The sequence below is a fragment of the Aythya marila genome (assembly GCF_965140915.1).
Source record: "Aythya marila genome assembly, contig: HAP1_HAP1_SCAFFOLD_769, whole genome shotgun sequence".
Taxonomy (NCBI): domain Eukaryota; kingdom Metazoa; phylum Chordata; class Aves; order Anseriformes; family Anatidae; genus Aythya; species Aythya marila.
The window spans coordinates 378-17,457 of NW_028137764.1; the positions used below are offsets into that span (position 1 = coordinate 378).

General features: G+C 63.1%; 4 protein-coding genes across 4 annotated transcripts; all 4 read right to left on the minus strand.

The window, feature by feature from the left end:
* Window positions 1-517: 517 nt before the first annotated feature.
* Window positions 518-5,188, minus strand: LOC309890581 (uncharacterized protein; the record flags this gene model as incomplete). Its single annotated transcript, XM_082785003.1, has 9 exons — window positions 5,068-5,188; window positions 4,575-4,637; window positions 4,104-4,166; window positions 3,604-3,666; window positions 3,430-3,520; window positions 2,451-2,602; window positions 2,156-2,261; window positions 1,159-1,351; window positions 518-550 (listed from the first exon to the last, which is right to left on the minus strand). The coding sequence occupies exons 4-9, from the start codon at window positions 3,608-3,610 to the stop codon at window positions 518-520; spliced, it is 582 nt and encodes a 193-aa protein (XP_082641129.1). The 5' UTR covers window positions 3,611-3,666; window positions 4,104-4,166; window positions 4,575-4,637; window positions 5,068-5,188.
* A 2,953-nt stretch (window positions 5,189-8,141) lies between these two features.
* LOC309890584 (trafficking protein particle complex subunit 5) lies at window positions 8,142-8,953 on the minus strand. The gene has a single exon (XM_082785006.1). The coding sequence runs from the start codon at window positions 8,940-8,942 to the stop codon at window positions 8,376-8,378; it is 567 nt and encodes a 188-aa protein (XP_082641132.1). The 5' UTR covers window positions 8,943-8,953; the 3' UTR covers window positions 8,142-8,375.
* Window positions 8,954-11,332: 2,379 nt separating this feature from the next.
* On the minus strand, window positions 11,333-12,123 carry LOC309890580 (trafficking protein particle complex subunit 5). Its single transcript, XM_082785002.1, has one exon. The coding sequence runs from the start codon at window positions 12,110-12,112 to the stop codon at window positions 11,546-11,548; it is 567 nt and encodes a 188-aa protein (XP_082641128.1). The 5' UTR covers window positions 12,113-12,123; the 3' UTR covers window positions 11,333-11,545.
* A 2,379-nt stretch (window positions 12,124-14,502) lies between these two features.
* Window positions 14,503-17,056, minus strand: LOC309890583 (trafficking protein particle complex subunit 5). Its single transcript, XM_082785005.1, has 2 exons — window positions 16,964-17,056; window positions 14,503-15,286 (listed from the first exon to the last, which is right to left on the minus strand). The coding sequence occupies exon 2, from the start codon at window positions 15,280-15,282 to the stop codon at window positions 14,716-14,718; it is 567 nt and encodes a 188-aa protein (XP_082641131.1). The 5' UTR covers window positions 15,283-15,286; window positions 16,964-17,056; the 3' UTR covers window positions 14,503-14,715.
* Between the last annotated feature and the right edge of the window lie 24 nt (window positions 17,057-17,080).

The following is a 17,080-nucleotide window of genomic DNA, read 5'->3' on the forward strand; positions in this document are numbered from 1 at the left end:
TTTGGAGGGACTGGGGTCCCAAACTGGGAGGGACTGGAGTCCCAGTGGGGATGGACTGGGGTGCCAGCTGGGACTCTGGCTGCTCCATACTGGTCTGTACTGGCCCGTACTGGTCCGTACTGGTCCATACTGGTCCGTACTGGTCTGTGCAGGCAGCCGCTTCAGGATGGAGGAGGGAGCCCAGGAGGCTGCGCTGCGGGCGGAGGTCGCCCAGCTGGGGGGGGTCACCGAGGTCCCCCCCCCGTGACCCCCCCGTGTGACCCCCCGACCCGCCCCTTTCACAGCCGTGGCCCCGCCCCCTTTGTGACCCCGCCCCCTTTGTGCCCCCCCCCCCAATAAACCACTCCACGGAGCCCCCCTCGCGTCTGTGGGGTTTGGGGGTCCTGGGGGGTGGGGGGGTGCGGGGCGGGGGGGGGCATCCCACCCGCTGTGTCCCCAGATGTCCCCAAATGCCCCCCCGGTGTCCCCAGATGCCCCGGTGTCCCCAAATGCCCCTCCCCCGGTGTCCCCAAGCAGTTCAAATGCCCCCCCGGTGTCCCCAGATGCCCCCCTGTCCCCAAAGCCCCCAGGTGCCCCTCCGCGGTGTCCCTAAATGCCCCCCCGGTGTCCCCAAGTGCCCAAATGCCCCCCCCCCAGTTTCCCCGAGTGCCCCAAGTGCCCCTCCCCGGTGTCCCCAAGCCCCCAAATGCCCCTCCAGTGTCCCCAAATGCCCCCCGGTGTCCCCAAGCCCCCAGGTGCCCCCCCCCCAGTGTCCCCAAGTGCCCCAAACGCCCCCTCAGTGTCCCCAAATGCCCCCCCCCCCGTGTCCCCAAGTGACCCAAATGCCCCCACCGGTGTCCCCAAATGCCTCAATGCCCCCCCAGTGTCCCCAAGTGCTCCAAGTGCCACCCCGGTGTCCCCAAATGCCCCCCCCGGTGTCCCCAAGTGCCCCAGGTGCCCCCCCGGTGTCCCCAAGCACCCCAAATGCCCCCCGGTGTCCCCAAGTGCCCCAAATGCCCCCCTGGTGTCCCCAGATGCCCCCCTGTCCCCAAGTCCCCAGGTGCCCCCCCCCCGGCGTCCCCAAATGCCCCCCCGGTGTCCCCAAATGCCCCCCCGCTGTCCCCAAATGCCCCCCCCCGTGTCCCCAAGCGCCCCAGGCTGTCCCCAGGTGTCCCAGACAGATTTATTGTCCCCGAGCTCTGGGGGGGGGTTCCGGGGGGGTGTCGGGGGGGGGCTCAGCACCCCCATGGCCGCTCGCACACCCACCCCCCCGGGGAGGCGGCGCAGGGCCGGTCCCCCCACGCCCCCCGGGGGTCCATGGCCACGCAGTCCTCGCCCCCCCCGCCTCGTCCGGCTGCCCCAGCGCCAGTTCCTGGGGGGGGGGGGGGAATTTGGGGGAGGGGGGGGTCAGGGGGCGGCACCCCTACCCCATAGCCCCCCCCCCATAGCCACAGAGAGCCCTCTGACCCCATAGAGCCGCCGTAATCCCATAGCCCCCATAATCCCATAGCCCCCCCATAATCCCATAGCCCCCCGTAATCCCATAGCCCCCTGTAATCCCATAGCCCCCACTAACCCTACAGCCCCTCATACCCCCCATAATCCCACAGCCCCCCATAATCCCATATCCCCCATAATCCCATAGCTCCCCCATAATCCCATAGACCCCCAACCCCCCATACCCCCCATAATCCCCCAGCCCCCCCATAATCCCGTTCTCCCCATAATCCCATAGCCCCCCATAATCCCATAGCCCCCACTAACCCTACAACCCCTCATACCCCCCATAATCCCATATCCCCCCCATAATCCCATAGCCCCCCCATAATCCCGTTCTCCCCATAATCCCATAGCCCCACTAACCCTACAGCCCCTCATAGCCCCCATAATCCCATAGCCCCCCCGTAATCCCATAGCCCCCCCATAATCCCACAGCCCCCCATAATCCCATAGCCCCACTAACCCTACAGCCCCTCATAGCCCCCATAATCCCATAGCCCCCCATAATCCCACAACCCCCCATAATCCCATAGCCCCCCAGTCCCCCATACCCCCCGTAATCCCCCAGCCCCCCAATAATCCCACAGCCCCTTATAACCCCCAGCTCCCCACGACCCCCCCATGCCCCCCACGCCCCCCCACGCCCCCCCCACCCCCCGCGCCCCCCCAGCCCCACCGGTAGCTCAGGGCGCTGCCGTCCACCCACTGGAAGGAGCCCTCGGTGCTGCGGTCGTGGAGCCCGATCCAGGAGTCGTGGGGGGGGGCCAGCCCGCCAGGAAGGCCTGGGGGGGGACACACAATAAAAGGACCCCCCCCAAACCCCCAGACCCCCCTTGACCCTCCGTTCCCCCCCACAGACCCCCCCATCCAGCACCCCGCATCCATCATCCCCCACCCATGGGTGCCCCCCACCCTATGCAGCGGGATTTCCCCCCCCCCCACCCACCCCCCCAGCACCCATGGGTGCTCACCTGCTCCTGGGGGTCCCCGATGACGGCCAGGTGGGCGCCCAGCCCCCTGCAGACCCCCTGGGCCTGCGCCCACCCCGCGGGGCCGCTGCCGAACTGGAAGCAGCTCCCCCCGTGCAGCCGCCAGCCGGGGGGGCACACGCGGCACCCCGAGGCTGGGGGGGGGGGGGGGGCATAAAGGGGGGGGGCACGGGGGGGCACGGGGGGGGGGGCACGGGGTCACCACCTGTGACCCCCCTCCCCCAGTGGTGTCCCCCTCCTGTGGTTCTCCCCCCCCATGGTGTACCCCCCCCCATGATGTCCCCCCCCATAGTGCCCCCCCCCCATGATGTCCCCCCCCACCCCCATGCTGTCCCCCCCCTGCAGTTTCCCCCCGTGATGACCCCCCCATAGTGCCCCCCCCCATGATGTCCCCCTCCGATGTCGTCGCCCCCATAATGACCCCCCCCCATGGTTGCCCCCCCATCCTGCCCCCCCAGATGCCCCCCCGATGATGTTCCCCCCCAGATGCCCCCCCCCCCCATGGTGTCTCCCCACCCTTGGTGTCCCCCCCCCATGCTTGCCTCCCCCCATGATGTCCCCCCCCCCCGATGACCCCCCCCTATGGTACCCCCCCCATGATATCCCCCCCCCAGGTGCCCCCCCCGTTGCCCCCCCCATGATGTCCCCCCCCCAGGTGCCCCCCCATGATGTCCCCCCTCATCATGCCCCCCCAGGTGCCCCCCCCATGAAGTTCTCCCCCCCCCATGTTGCCCCCCCCCACTGTCCCCCCCCCATGATGTCCCCCCCCAGGTGCCCCCCCAAGGTGCCCCCCCCCAAGGTGCCCCCCCCATGACGTTCTCCCCCCCCATGTTGCCCCCCCCCACTGTCCCCCCCCCATGATGTCCCCCCCAGGTGCCTCCCCCAAGGTGCCCCCCCCCCATGTGCCCCCCCCCAGGTGCCCCCCCCCCCGCTGCCCCCCCCCCCGTTGCCCCCCCCTCACCGTTGTGTGCCCAGAGTGCCTGCAGCAGGGCTGTGCAGCGCCGTGCGGGTGGCGTCGCGGTCCCGCCACACGGCCACCAGCGTCCCCGACACTGCGGGGACAGCGCCGGCACCCCGTGACCCCTGACCCCTGACCCCTGACCCCTGACCCCTGACCCCTGTCCCCTGTCCCCACCTTCCATCCTGGTGGCACTCTGGTTGGCAGCCAGCACGTCCAGCAGCGCCGCTGTCGCCGTGCCTGGGGGGGGGGACATTGGGGATACGGGGGGGTCACGGTGACATGGGGGGGTCACAGGGACACAGGGGGGTCACACAGGGACATGGGGGGGTCACGGTGACATGGGGGGGTCACAGGGCACAGAAGGGGTCACACAGGGACACGGGGGGGGTCACAGGGACACGGGGGGGGTCACAGGGACACGGGGGGTCATGGTGACATGGGGGGTCACAGTGACATGGGGGGGTCATGGTGACATGGGGGGGTCACACAGGGACACGGGGGGGGGGTCACAGGGCACAGAAGGGGTCACACAGGGACACGGTGGGGTCACAGGGACACGGGGGGGTCACAGGGACACGGGAGGGCCACACAGGGACACGGGGGGTCACAGTGACACGGGGGGGTCACAGTGACACGGGGGGTCACAGTGACACGGGGGGGTCGCTGCCACCCACCGCGCTGCTGCAGCCGCGTCTGGTTCCCCTCCAGCACCGCCAGCACCAGCGCCAGCGCCGAGCCTGCGGGTGGCACGGCAACACTGTCACCTGCTGTCACCCAGTGTCACCCGCTGTCACCTATTGTCACCCCCCGTCACCCCCATCACCCACTGTCACCCGCTGTCACCCATTGTCACTCATTGTCACCCACTGTCACTGTCACCCACTGTCACCTATTGTCACCCATTGTCACCCATTGTCATCCATTGTCACCTGCTGTCACTGTCACCCATTGTCACTCACTGTCACCCATTGTCACGATTGTCACCCGCTGTCATCCACTGTCACCACATCACCCCGTCAACCACTGTCACCCATTGTCACCCACTATCACCGTCACCAATTGTCACCCTCTGTCACCCAGTGTCACCTGCTGTCACCCACTGTCACCCATTGTCCCCTTGCCCCCCCCTGCCCCCCCCGTCCCACCGTTGGCCTCCAGCCTCTCCTGGCTCTCCCTCAGGCTCCGCAGCTCCTGGCTCAGCGCCGCATCTGTGGGGGGGGGGGGCGGTGACACCGTGACCCCCCCGTGTCCCCATGTCCCCATCTCCCTCCATCCCCCACCCCCCGTGTCCCCCCTACACCCCCCCATGTCCCCACCCCCCCCACGCCCCCACCCCCCATCCCCCCCCATTGTCCCCAATGTCCCCATGTCCCCCCATGTCCCCAAATCCCCCCCATGTCCCCCCTCCCCCCCCACAGCCCCCCCCATTGTCCCCAAATCCCCCCACGTCACCTCCTCCCCCCCCCATGCCCCCACATCCCCCCACCCCCCCCATTTCCCCCCCCTTGTCCCCACGTCCCCCCCATGTCCCCCCATGTCCCCCCCTCCCCTACATCCCCCCCATGTCCCCACCCCCCCCATATCCCCCCCCTTGTCCCCAGTGTCCCCAAGCCCCCCCGATGTCCCCCCCCCACTCACGCCGCCCCAGCAGGGCCCCCAGCAGCAGCCCCCAGGCCACGAAAGCCGCCCCCAGCAGCAGGCAGAGCCCCGGGGGGGTCCCGAGGGGTCCCCACGGCCCCCCCCAGCCTGTGGGGACAGGGATGGGTCAGGGGGAGTTGGGGGGGGGCACGAGGACCCCCCCAAACCGCCCGCCCCCCCCCAGCCCCCCGCCTCAGCACCTGCCCGGCCCTGGCCCATGGCTGCAGTGCCACCGGTGCCACCCCCCCCCCACGGGTGCCACCCCCCCAGTGCCACCCCCGCACGTGTCAACCCCCCCAGTAACCACCCCCAGACATGTGCCACCCCCCTGGTGAACCCCCAAGGGTGCCACCCCCACACGTGTGACACCCCCCCCCCGGTGCCACCCCCCCCCCCCCACGGGTGCCACCTCCCCCAGTGCCACCCCCCATGTGCCCCCCCCAGACATGTGTCACCCCCCCCTGGTGCCACCCCTGCACGTGTCACCCCCCCCCGATATGTGCCACCCCCCCCCAGTGCCACCCCCCCACGTGCCACCCCACCCGGTGCCACCCCCAGCCACGTGCCCCCCCCCCCCCCCCTTGGTGCCACCGCAGCATTTTGGGCAGGAAGAAGAGGGGGGGGGGGCGGTGGGGGCAGGATGTGGCCACCCGCCCCGTGACAGCTCGGGGGGGGGGGGACGGGGACAGGGATGGGGGGGACTTCCTGGGGTCCCCAGGGACCCCCCCGGTGTCCCCAAGTGGGGGGGGGGACACAAGGGATGGTGCTGAGGGACTGGGATGTCCCCAACCCCCCCCCCCGGGAAAGAGTGGGATGGGAGGCTGCTTATGGGGACAAAAGTGATAAAAAACGATAAAAAAAAGATAAAAAACGATAAAAAAGATAAAAAATGATAAATAGTGTTTAAAAAAATAAATTAAAAAAAAAGGGATAAAAGATTAAAAAAATATAAAAAACAATTAAAAAAAGAATTAAAAAACTATAAAAAGCAATAGAACAGAAAAAGCTAAAAAAAAACTATAAAAATAAATAAACAAATAGAAAACAATAAAAAACGATTTAAAAAAATATATAAAAACAAAGAAAAAGAAAGAAAGAAAAAAGAATAAAAACCAATAAAAAACCAAGAAAAGGCCAATAAAACCCAATAAAAACCACTAAAGGGCCATTAAAACCCAATAAAAAGCACTAAAAGGCCAATAAACCCCCCAAAAAAACACTCAAAGGCCAATAAAACCCAGGGAGGCCAGCCCCCACCAGGAGGGACAAGGGACAGAGGCCGAGGGCCACCGGGGCTCCGAGGTCCCCGTGGAGGCCGAGGGCCAGCGCCGAGGCCCAGAGGGAGGCCAGGAGGGCGACACCGAGACAGGAACCGAGGGAAGGGGCTCCAGGGGAGGCTGAGGAGGACCAGGGAGGCCGAGAGGCCGAGTATTGGGTGGAAACCAAGCAAAATGGCTCCAAGAGAGGCCGAGGATCCGCCAGGGAGGATAAAGGACACAGGCGAAGGCCGTGAGGGAGGACCAGAGGCTGTGACCAGAGGCCAGGACCAACGAAAGGGTCTTGGAGGGAGTCAAGCAACGAAAGGGTCTCCAAGGGAGGCCGAGGACCACTGGGGAGGACAAGGGACAGTGTTGAGGCCAATGTGGGAGGACAGGAGGCTGTGTTTTATGACAAGAACCAACGGAAGGGGCTCTGTAGAGGCCAAAGCCCACCGAGGGAGGACAAGAGGGCATTTATTGGGACGAAAACCTACTAAAGGGTCTCCAAGGGAGGCTGAGGACCACCAGGGAGGACAAACAATGACATTGAAGGCCATCAAGGGAGGACAAGAGACCATTTATTGTGATGAAAACCAACTAAAGGGCCTCTGAGAGAGGCTGAGGACCACCCTGGAGGACAAAGGATGGCGTCGAAGGCCATGAGGCAGGACAAGAGGCCATTTATTGTGACAAAAACCAACTAAAGGGTCTCCAAGGGAGGCCGAAGACTACCAGGGAGGACAAAGGACACTGTCGAGGGCCGTGAGGGAGGACCAGAGGCTGTTTATTGTGACGAAAACCAACTAAAGGGACTCGAAAGGAGGCTGAGGATCCACCAGGGAGGACAAAGGATGGTGTCAAAAGCTGTGAGGGACGACAAGAGGCCGTTTATTGTGATGAAAACCAACTAAAGGGCCTCTGAGAGAGGCTGAGGACCACCCTGGAGGACAAACAATGACATTGAAGGCCATGAGGGAGGACAGGAGGCTGTTTATTATGACAAGAACCAACGGAAGGGTCTCTGTAGAGGCCAAAGCCCACCGAGGCAGGACAAGAGGTCATTAATTGTGATGAAAAACAACTAAAGGGTCTCTGAGGGAGGCCGAGGACCACCAGGGAGGACAAAGGACACTGTCGAGGGCTGTGAGGGAGGACCAGAGGCTGTTTATTGTGACAAAAACCAACTAAAGGGTCTCTGAGGGAGGCCGAGGATCCACCAGGGAGGACAAAGGATGGTGTCGAAGGCCGTGAGGGAGGACAAGAGGTCAATTATTGGGACGAAAACCTACTAAAGGGTCTTTAAGAGAGGCTGAGGACAACCAGGGAGGACAAAGGACAGTGTCGAAGGCCGTGAGGGAGGACCAGAGGCTGTTTATTGTGACAAAAATCAACTAAAGGGACTCCAGGGGAGGCCGAGGATCCACCAGGGAGGACAAAGGATGGTGTCAAAGGCCGTGAGGGAGGACAGGAGGCTGTTTATTGTGATGAAAACCAACTAAAGGGCCTCTGAGAGGCTGAGGACCACCCTGGAGGACAAAGGATGGTGTTGAAGGCCATGAGGGAGGACAGGAGGCTGTTTATTATGACAAGAACCAACGGAAGGGTCTCTGTAGAGGCCAAAGCCCACCAAGGGAGGACAAGAGGTCATTAATTGTGATGAAAAACAACTAAAGGGTCTTTAAGGGAGGCCGAAGACTACCAGGGAGGACAAAGGATGGTGTCAAAGGCCGTGAGGGAGGACAAGAGGCTGTTTATTGTGAGAAAAACCAACTAAAGGGTCTCCGAGGGAGGCCGAGGACCACCAGGGAGGACAAAGGACAGTGTCGAAGGCCGTGAGGGAGGACCAGAGGCCGTTTATTGTGACGAAAACCAACTAAAGGGACTCCAGGGGAGGCCGAGGATCCACCAGGGAGGACAGGAGGCCATTTATAGTGACAGGAACCAAGGAAAGGAGCCCAGGGCAGGGACGAGGAACAACCCCGTGGGCCTCCATCGCGCCCCAGGACCCCGAGGGACCCCGAGGCCCCCCAGGCCCTTGCCCGGCCCCGCTCAGCGCCCCTCCAGGCTCTTGTCGCGGGCGATGACGGCCTCGTCGAACTTGATCATGAGCGTGGTGCCCTTGTGCCAGTGGGCCGTCACCTTGGCGGGGAAGCCGCTGGCGCCCAGCACGGCCTCCAGCAGGCCGGCGGCGAAGGCGGCGCAGTTGAGGGTGCTGTTCTCGCGCGGCACCGAGATGTAGGCGTTGAGCAGCGGCTCCCTCTCGATCACGTAGTAGGTGCGGGGGTCGTCGTTGGCCTGCTCCAGCTTGTCGGCCTCCTTGCCGAAGAGGGCCCGCCACACGGGGCCCTTGACGAAGAGGAGGGCGCTCAGCACCTTGGTCTCGCGGCGGCCGCCCCGCTCGCGGGCCACCAGGGCGTCGAGGACGCGGAGGCCGACCTGGTGGCCCAGGCGGGCCAGGCGGGCCTGCAGCTCGGCCACCGAGTAGACGCGGCGCTGGCAGTACTGCACCAGCTCCGAGAAGAGCAGCGCGAAGGCGCCCAGCGCCACCTCGCCCCGCGGCCGCGCCAGCGCCCGCTCCAGCAGCGGGGACTTGGCCCGGGTGAAGCGCGCCTCCATGGGGCTGGGGGGGAGAGAGGGGGTCAGGGGGGGAGGCCCAAGGGGGGGGAACCCATGGGGGGAGTAGCCAAGGGGGGGGTTCCCATGGGGAGAGCCTAAAGGGGTAGGCATGGTCACGGGTACCCATGGCATGGGGTAACGCTAAAAACAGAAGAATTGAAAAACAGTAAAAAGCAATAGGACCAAAAAAAGCAATAAAAACAATAATGAATAAATAAATAAATAAATAAACAATAAGAAACGATTATTTATATATGTGTATGAACGACAACAACAACAAAAAACACAATAAAAACCAATAAAAACCAAAAAAAGGGCAATAAAAACCAGGGAGGCCAGCCCCCACCAGGAGGGACAAGGGACAGAGGCCGAGGGCCACCGGGGCTCCGAGGTCCCCGTGGAGGCCGAGGGCCAGCGCCGAGGCCCAGAGGGAGGCCAGGAGGGCGACACCGAGACAGGAACCGAGGGAAGGGGCTCCAGGGGAGGCTGAGGAGGACCAGGGAGGCCGAGAGGCCGAGTATTGGGTGGAAACCAAGCAAAATGGCTCCAAGAGAGGCCGAGGATCCGCCAGGGAGGATAAAGGACACAGGTGAAGGCCGTGAGGGAGGACCAGAGGCTGTGACCAGAGGCCAGGACCAACGAAAGGGTCTTGGAGGGAGTCAAGCAACGAAAGGGTCTCCAAGGGAGGCCGAGGACCACTGGGGAGGACAAGGGACAGTGTTGAGGCCCACCTGGGAGGACAAGAGGCTGTGTTTTATGACAAGAACCAACGGAAGGGTCTCTGTAGAGGCCAAAGCCCACCGAGGGAGGACCAGAGGCTGTTTATTGTGACGGAAACCAACTAAAGGGCCTCCAAGGGAGGCTGAGGATCCACCAGGGAGGACAAAGGATGGTGTCAAAGGCCATGAGGCAGGACAAGAGGACATTTATTGTGACAAAAAACAACTAAAGGGTCTCCGAGGGAGGCCGAGGACCACCAGGGAGGACAAAGGACAGTGTCGAAGGCCGTGAGGGAGGACCAGAGGCTGTTTATTGTGACAAAAATCAACTAAAGGGACTCGAAAGGAGGCTGAGGATCCACCAGGGAGGACAAAGGATGGTGTCGAAGGCTGTGAGGGACGACAAGAGGCCATTTATTGTGATGAAAACCAACTAAAGGGCCTCTGAGAGGCTGAGGACCACCCTGGAGGACAAAGGATGGCGTCGAAGGCCATGAGGCAGGACAAGAGGCCATTTATTGTGACAAAAACCAACTAAAGGGTCTCCGGAGGAAGCCGAGGACCACCAGGGAGGACAAAGGAAACTGTCGAGGGCTGTGAGGGAGGACCAGAGGCCGTTTATTGTGACGAAAACCAACTAAAGGGTCTCCAGGGGAGGCTGAGGATCCACCAGGGAGGACAAAGGATGGTGTCAAAGGCCGTGAGGGAGGACAAGAGGCCATTTATTGTGAGAAAAACCAACTAAAGGGACTCCAGGGGAGGCTGAGGATCCACCAGGGAGGACAAAGGACAGTGTCGAAGGCCGTGAGGGAGGACCAGAGGCTGTTTATTGTGACGAAAACCAACTAAAGGGTCTCCGAGGGAGGCTGAGGATCCACCAGGGAGGACAAAGGATGGTGTCGAAAGCTGTGAGGGACGACAAGAGGCTGTTTATTGTGATGAAAACCAACTAAAGGGCCTCTGAGAGAGGCTGAGGACCACCCTGGAGGACAAACAATGACATTGAAGGCCATGAGGGAGGACAGGAGGCTGTTTATTATGACAAGAACCAACAAAAGGGTCTCTGTAGAGGCCAAAGCCCACCAAGGCAGGACAAGAGGTCATTAATTGTGATGAAAAACAACTAAAGGGTCTCCGAGGGAGGCTGAGGACCACCAGGGAGGACAAAGGATGACATTGAAGGCCATCAAGGGAGGACAAGAGACCATTTATTGTGATGAAAACCAACTAAAGGGCGTCTGAGAGAGGCTGAGGACCACCCTGGAGGACAAAGGATGGCGTCGAAGGCCATGAGGCAGGACAAGAGGCCATTTATTGTGACAAAAAACAACTAAAGGGTCTCCGAGGGAGGCCGAGGACCACCAGGGAGGACAAAGGACACTGTCGAGGGCCGTGAGGGAGGACCAGAGGCTGTTTATTGTGAGAAAAACCAACTAAAGGGCCTCTGAGAGGCTGAGGACCACCCTGGAGGACAAAGGATGGTGTTGAAGGCCATGAGGGAGGACAGGAGGCTGTTTATTATGACAAGAACCAACGGAAGGGTCTCTGTAGAGGCCAAAGCCCACCAAGGCAGGACAAGAGGTCATTAATTGTGATGAAAAACAACTAAAGGGTCTTTAAGGGAGGCCGAAGACTACCAGGGAGGACAAAGGATGGTGTCAAAGGCCGTGAGGGAGGACAAGAGGCCGTTTATTGTGACAAAAATCAACTAAAGGGACTCCAGGGGAGGCCGAGGATCCACCAGGGAGGACAGGAGGCCATTTATAGTGGCAAAAACCAAGGAAAGGAGCCCAGGGCAGGGACGAGGAACAACCCCGAGGGCCTCCATCGCGCTCCAGGACCCCGAGGGACCCCGAGGCCCCCCAGGCCCTTGCCCGGCCCCGCTCAGCGCCCCTCCAGGCTCTTGTCGCGGGCGATGACGGCCTCGTCGAACTTGATCATGAGCGTGGTGCCCTTGTGCCAGTGGGCCGTCACCTTGGCGGGGAAGCCGCTGGCGCCCAGCACGGCCTCCAGCAGGCCGGCGGCGAAGGCGGCGCAGTTGAGGGTGCTGTTCTCGCGCGGCACCGAGATGTAGGCGTTGAGCAGCGGCTCCCTCTCGATCACGTAGTAGGTGCGGGGGTCGTCGTTGGCCTGCTCCAGCTTGTCGGCCTCCTTGCCGAAGAGGGCCCGCCACACGGGGCCCTTGACGAAGAGGAGGGCGCTCAGCACCTTGGTCTCGCGGCGGCCGCCCCGCTCGCGGGCCACCAGGGCGTCGAGGACGCGGAGGCCGACCTGGTGGCCCAGGCGGGCCAGGCGGGCCTGCAGCTCGGCCACCGAGTAGACGCGGCGCTGGCAGTACTGCACCAGCTCCGAGAAGAGCAGCGCGAAGGCGCCCAGCGCCACCTCGCCCCGCGGCCGCGCCAGCGCCCGCTCCAGCAGCGGGGACTTGGCCCGGGTGAAGCGCGCCTCCATGGGGCTGGGGGGGAGAGAGGGGGTCAGGGGGGGAGGCCCAAGGGGGGGGAACCCATGGGGGGAGTAGCCAAGGGGGGGGTTCCCATGGGGAGAGCCTAAAGGGGTAGGCATGGTCACGGGTACCCATGGCATGGGGTAACGCTAAAAACAGAAGAATTGAAAAACAGTAAAAAGCAATAGGACCAAAAAAAGCAATAAAAACAATAATGAATAAATAAATAAATAAATAAACAATAAGAAACGATTATTTATATATGTGTATGAACGACAACAACAACAAAAAACACAATAAAAACCAATAAAAACCAAAAAAAGGGCAATAAAAACCAGGGAGGCCAGCCCCCACCAGGAGGGACAAGGGACAGAGGCCGAGGGCCACCGGGGCTCCGAGGTCCCCGTGGAGGCCGAGGGCCAGCGCCGAGGCCCAGAGGGAGGCCAGGAGGGCGACACCGAGACAGGAACCGAGGGAAGGGGCTCCAGGGGAGGCTGAGGAGGACCAGGGAGGCCGAGAGGCCGAGTATTGGGTGGAAACCAAGCAAAATGGCTCCAAGAGAGGCCGAGGATCCGCCAGGGAGGATAAAGGACACAGGTGAAGGCCGTGAGGGAGGACCAGAGGCTGTGACCAGAGGCCAGGACCAACGAAAGGGTCTTGGAGGGAGTCAAGCAACGAAAGGGTCTCCAAGGGAGGCCGAGGACCACTGGGGAGGACAAGGGACAGTGTTGAGGCCCACCTGGGAGGACAAGAGGCTGTGTTTTATGACAAGAACCAACGGAAGGGTCTCTGTAGAGGCCAAAGCCCACCGAGGGAGGACCAGAGGCTGTTTATTGTGACGGAAACCAACTAAAGGGCCTCCAAGGGAGGCTGAGGATCCACCAGGGAGGACAAAGGATGGTGTCAAAGGCCATGAGGCAGGACAAGAGGACATTTATTGTGACAAAAAACAACTAAAGGGTCTCCGAGGGAGGCCGAGGACCACCAGGGAGGACAAAGGACAGTGTCGAAGGCCGTGAGGGAGGACCAGAGGCTGTTTATTGTGACAAAAATCAACTAAAGGGACTCGAAAGGAGGCTGAGGATCCACCAGGGAGGACAAAGGATGGTGTCGAAGGCTGTGAGGGACGACAAGAGGCCATTTATTGTGATGAAAACCAACTAAAGGGCCTCTGAGAGGCTGAGGACCACCCTGGAGGACAAAGGATGGCGTCGAAGGCCATGAGGCAGGACAAGAGGCCATTTATTGTGACAAAAACCAACTAAAGGGTCTCCGGAGGAAGCCGAGGACCACCAGGGAGGACAAAGGAAACTGTCGAGGGCTGTGAGGGAGGACCAGAGGCCGTTTATTGTGACGAAAACCAACTAAAGGGTCTCCAGGGGAGGCTGAGGATCCACCAGGGAGGACAAAGGATGGTGTCAAAGGCCGTGAGGGAGGACAAGAGGCCATTTATTGTGAGAAAAACCAACTAAAGGGACTCCAGGGGAGGCTGAGGATCCACCAGGGAGGACAAAGGACAGTGTCGAAGGCCGTGAGGGAGGACCAGAGGCTGTTTATTGTGACGAAAACCAACTAAAGGGTCTCCGAGGGAGGCTGAGGATCCACCAGGGAGGACAAAGGATGGTGTCGAAAGCTGTGAGGGACGACAAGAGGCTGTTTATTGTGATGAAAACCAACTAAAGGGCCTCTGAGAGAGGCTGAGGACCACCCTGGAGGACAAACAATGACATTGAAGGCCATGAGGGAGGACAGGAGGCTGTTTATTATGACAAGAACCAACAAAAGGGTCTCTGTAGAGGCCAAAGCCCACCAAGGCAGGACAAGAGGTCATTAATTGTGATGAAAAACAACTAAAGGGTCTCCGAGGGAGGCTGAGGACCACCAGGGAGGACAAAGGATGACATTGAAGGCCATCAAGGGAGGACAAGAGACCATTTATTGTGATGAAAACCAACTAAAGGGCGTCTGAGAGAGGCTGAGGACCACCCTGGAGGACAAAGGATGGCGTCGAAGGCCATGAGGCAGGACAAGAGGCCATTTATTGTGACAAAAAACAACTAAAGGGTCTCCGAGGGAGGCCGAGGACCACCAGGGAGGACAAAGGACACTGTCGAGGGCCGTGAGGGAGGACCAGAGGCTGTTTATTGTGAGAAAAACCAACTAAAGGGCCTCTGAGAGGCTGAGGACCACCCTGGAGGACAAAGGATGGTGTTGAAGGCCATGAGGGAGGACAGGAGGCTGTTTATTATGACAAGAACCAACGGAAGGGTCTCTGTAGAGGCCAAAGCCCACCAAGGCAGGACAAGAGGTCATTAATTGTGATGAAAAACAACTAAAGGGTCTTTAAGGGAGGCCGAAGACTACCAGGGAGGACAAAGGATGGTGTCAAAGGCCGTGAGGGAGGACAAGAGGCCGTTTATTGTGACAAAAATCAACTAAAGGGACTCCAGGGGAGGCCGAGGATCCACCAGGGAGGACAGGAGGCCATTTATAGTGGCAAAAACCAAGGAAAGGAGCCCAGGGCAGGGACGAGGAACAACCCCGAGGGCCTCCATCGCGCTCCAGGACCCCGAGGGACCCTGAGGCCCCCCAGGCCCTTGCCCGGCCCCGCTCAGCGCCCCTCCAGGCTCTTGTCGCGGGCGATGACGGCCTCGTCGAACTTGATCATGAGCGTGGTGCCCTTGTGCCAGTGGGCCGTCACCTTGGCGGGGAAGCCGCTGGCGCCCAGCACGGCCTCCAGCAGGCCGGCGGCGAAGGCGGCGCAGTTGAGGGTGCTGTTCTCGCGCGGCACCGAGATGTAGGCGTTGAGCAGCGGCTCCCTCTCGATCACGTAGTAGGTGCGGGGGTCGTCGTTGGCCTGCTCCAGCTTGTCGGCCTCCTTGCCGAAGAGGGCCCGCCACACGGGGCCCTTGACGAAGAGGAGGGCGCTCAGCACCTTGGTCTCGCGGCGGCCGCCCCGCTCGCGGGCCACCAGGGCGTCGAGGACGCGGAGGCCGACCTGGTGGCCCAGGCGGGCCAGGCGGGCCTGCAGCTCGGCCACCGAGTAGACGCGGCGCTGGCAGTACTGCACCAGCTCCGAGAAGAGCAGCGCGAAGGCGCCCAGCGCCACCTCGCCCCGCGGCCGCGCCAGCGCCCGCTCCAGCAGCGGGGACTTGGCCCGGGTGAAGCGCGCCTCCATGGGGCTGGGGGGGAGAGAGGGGGTCAGGGGGGCGCCCAAGGGGGGGCACCCAAGGGAGGGGACCTATGGGGGGGGTATCTATGGCGGGGGGACCCATGGGAGTCACTCCAGCAGCGGGGACTTGGCCCGGGTGAAGCGCGCCTCCATGGGGCTGGGGGGGGAGAGAGGGGGTCAGGGGGGCGCCCAAGGGGGGGGTATCTATGGCAGGGGGACCCATGGGGGGGCACCCTACAATGGGGACTTGGCCCGGGTGAAGTGCGCCTCCATGGGGCTGGGGGGGGAGAGAGGGGGTCAGGGGGGCGCCCAAGGGGGAGCACCCAAGGGGGGGGACCTATGCGTGGGGTATCTATGGTAGGGGGACCCATGGGGGGGCACCCTACAATGGGGACTTGGCCCGGGTGAAGCGCGCCTCCATGGGGCTGGGGGGGAGAGAGGGGGTCAGGGGGGGCGCCCAAGGGGGGGGGTAGCCATGGGGGGGGGCTGAAGGGGGGCACCCGGGGTGGGGGGCACCCAAGGGAGGAGTATCTGTGTAGGGCACCCATGGGGGGGCATCCCACAATGGGGACTTGGCCCGGGTGAAGCGCGCCTCCATGGGGCTGGGGGGGAGAGAGGGGGTCAGGGGGGCACCCATGTCGGGGGGTAGCCATGGGGGGGGTATCTATGGCGGGGGGACCCATGGGAGTCACTCCAGGAGCAGGGATTTGGCCCGGGTGAAGCGCGCCTCCATGGGGCTGGGGGGGGAGAGAGGGGGGTCAGGGGGGCGCCCAAGGGGGGGGAACCCATGGGGGGGGTATCTATGGCGGGGGGACCCATGGGAGTCACTCCAGGAGCAGGGGTTTGGCCTGGGTGAAGCGCGCCTCCACAGGGCTGGGGGGAGAGAGGGGGTCAGGGGGGGAACCCAAGGGGGGGCACCCATGGGTGGGGGCTGAAGGGGGGCACCCGGGGTGGGGGGCACCCAAGGGAGGAGTAGCTGGGGGGGGTACCCATGCGGGGTAGCCATGGGGGGGGCACCCTACAATGGGGACTTGGTCTGGGTGAAGCGTGCCTCCATGGGGCTGGGGGGGAACGGGGGTCAGAGGGGGGGACGTGGGGCCATGGGGGGGGCAGCTATGGGGGAGTAGCCATGGGGGGGGGGCACCTATGGAGGGGGACGACCCATGGGGGGGGCACCCGGGGGGGGTATCCATGGGGAGGGCACCTATGGGGGGGGACCCATGGGGCAGGGCCTGAAGGGGGGCACCCATGGGGGGAGCACCCGGGGTGGGGGGCACCCAAGGGAGGAGTATCTGGGGGGGGGACCCATGGGGGGGGCACCCATAGGGGGGGCATCCAGGGGGTGGACACACCCATGGGGCGGCACCCGGGGGGGGGGGGACACCGAGGAGGGAGGAGCACCCATGGGGGGCGTGGGGGGGGGGGCAGCCAAGGGAGGGGGCACCCAGGGTGTATGGGGGGGGGCCTAAGGGTGGGGGGGGCAGGGGAGCACCCCGGGGGGGGCACCCATGGGGGGGGAGGAGGGGGGGCACCCGGGGGGGGCTCCCCGTGTGGTTCAGGCCCCCCCCAGGTCCCAGAACCCCCCCTCATGCCCCCCCCCGTCCCATTTTGCCCCCCCCGTCCCATTTTACCCCCCTCCCCCCCCCTTTTTACCCCCTGCCCCCCCCCCTCCCCACCCGGTACCGACCCGGCCGCTCCGGTCGCGCTTTGCGGCCGCCGCTGTCGTAAAAGCTCCGCGGGGGGGGGAGGGAGGAGCGAGCCGCGTTGCCCCTGGCAACCGAGGAGGGCGGGGCCGTGTGCAAAA

What these genes read in the sequence shown, in the direction of transcription:
- LOC309890584 (XM_082785006.1), bottom strand. Translation starts at nt 8,942, where the DNA reads ATGGAGGCGCGCTTCACCCGGGCCAAGTCCCCGCTGCTGGAGCGGGCG.
- LOC309890580 (XM_082785002.1), bottom strand. Translation starts at nt 12,112, where the DNA reads ATGGAGGCGCGCTTCACCCGGGCCAAGTCCCCGCTGCTGGAGCGGGCG.
- LOC309890583 (XM_082785005.1), bottom strand. Translation starts at nt 15,282, where the DNA reads ATGGAGGCGCGCTTCACCCGGGCCAAGTCCCCGCTGCTGGAGCGGGCG.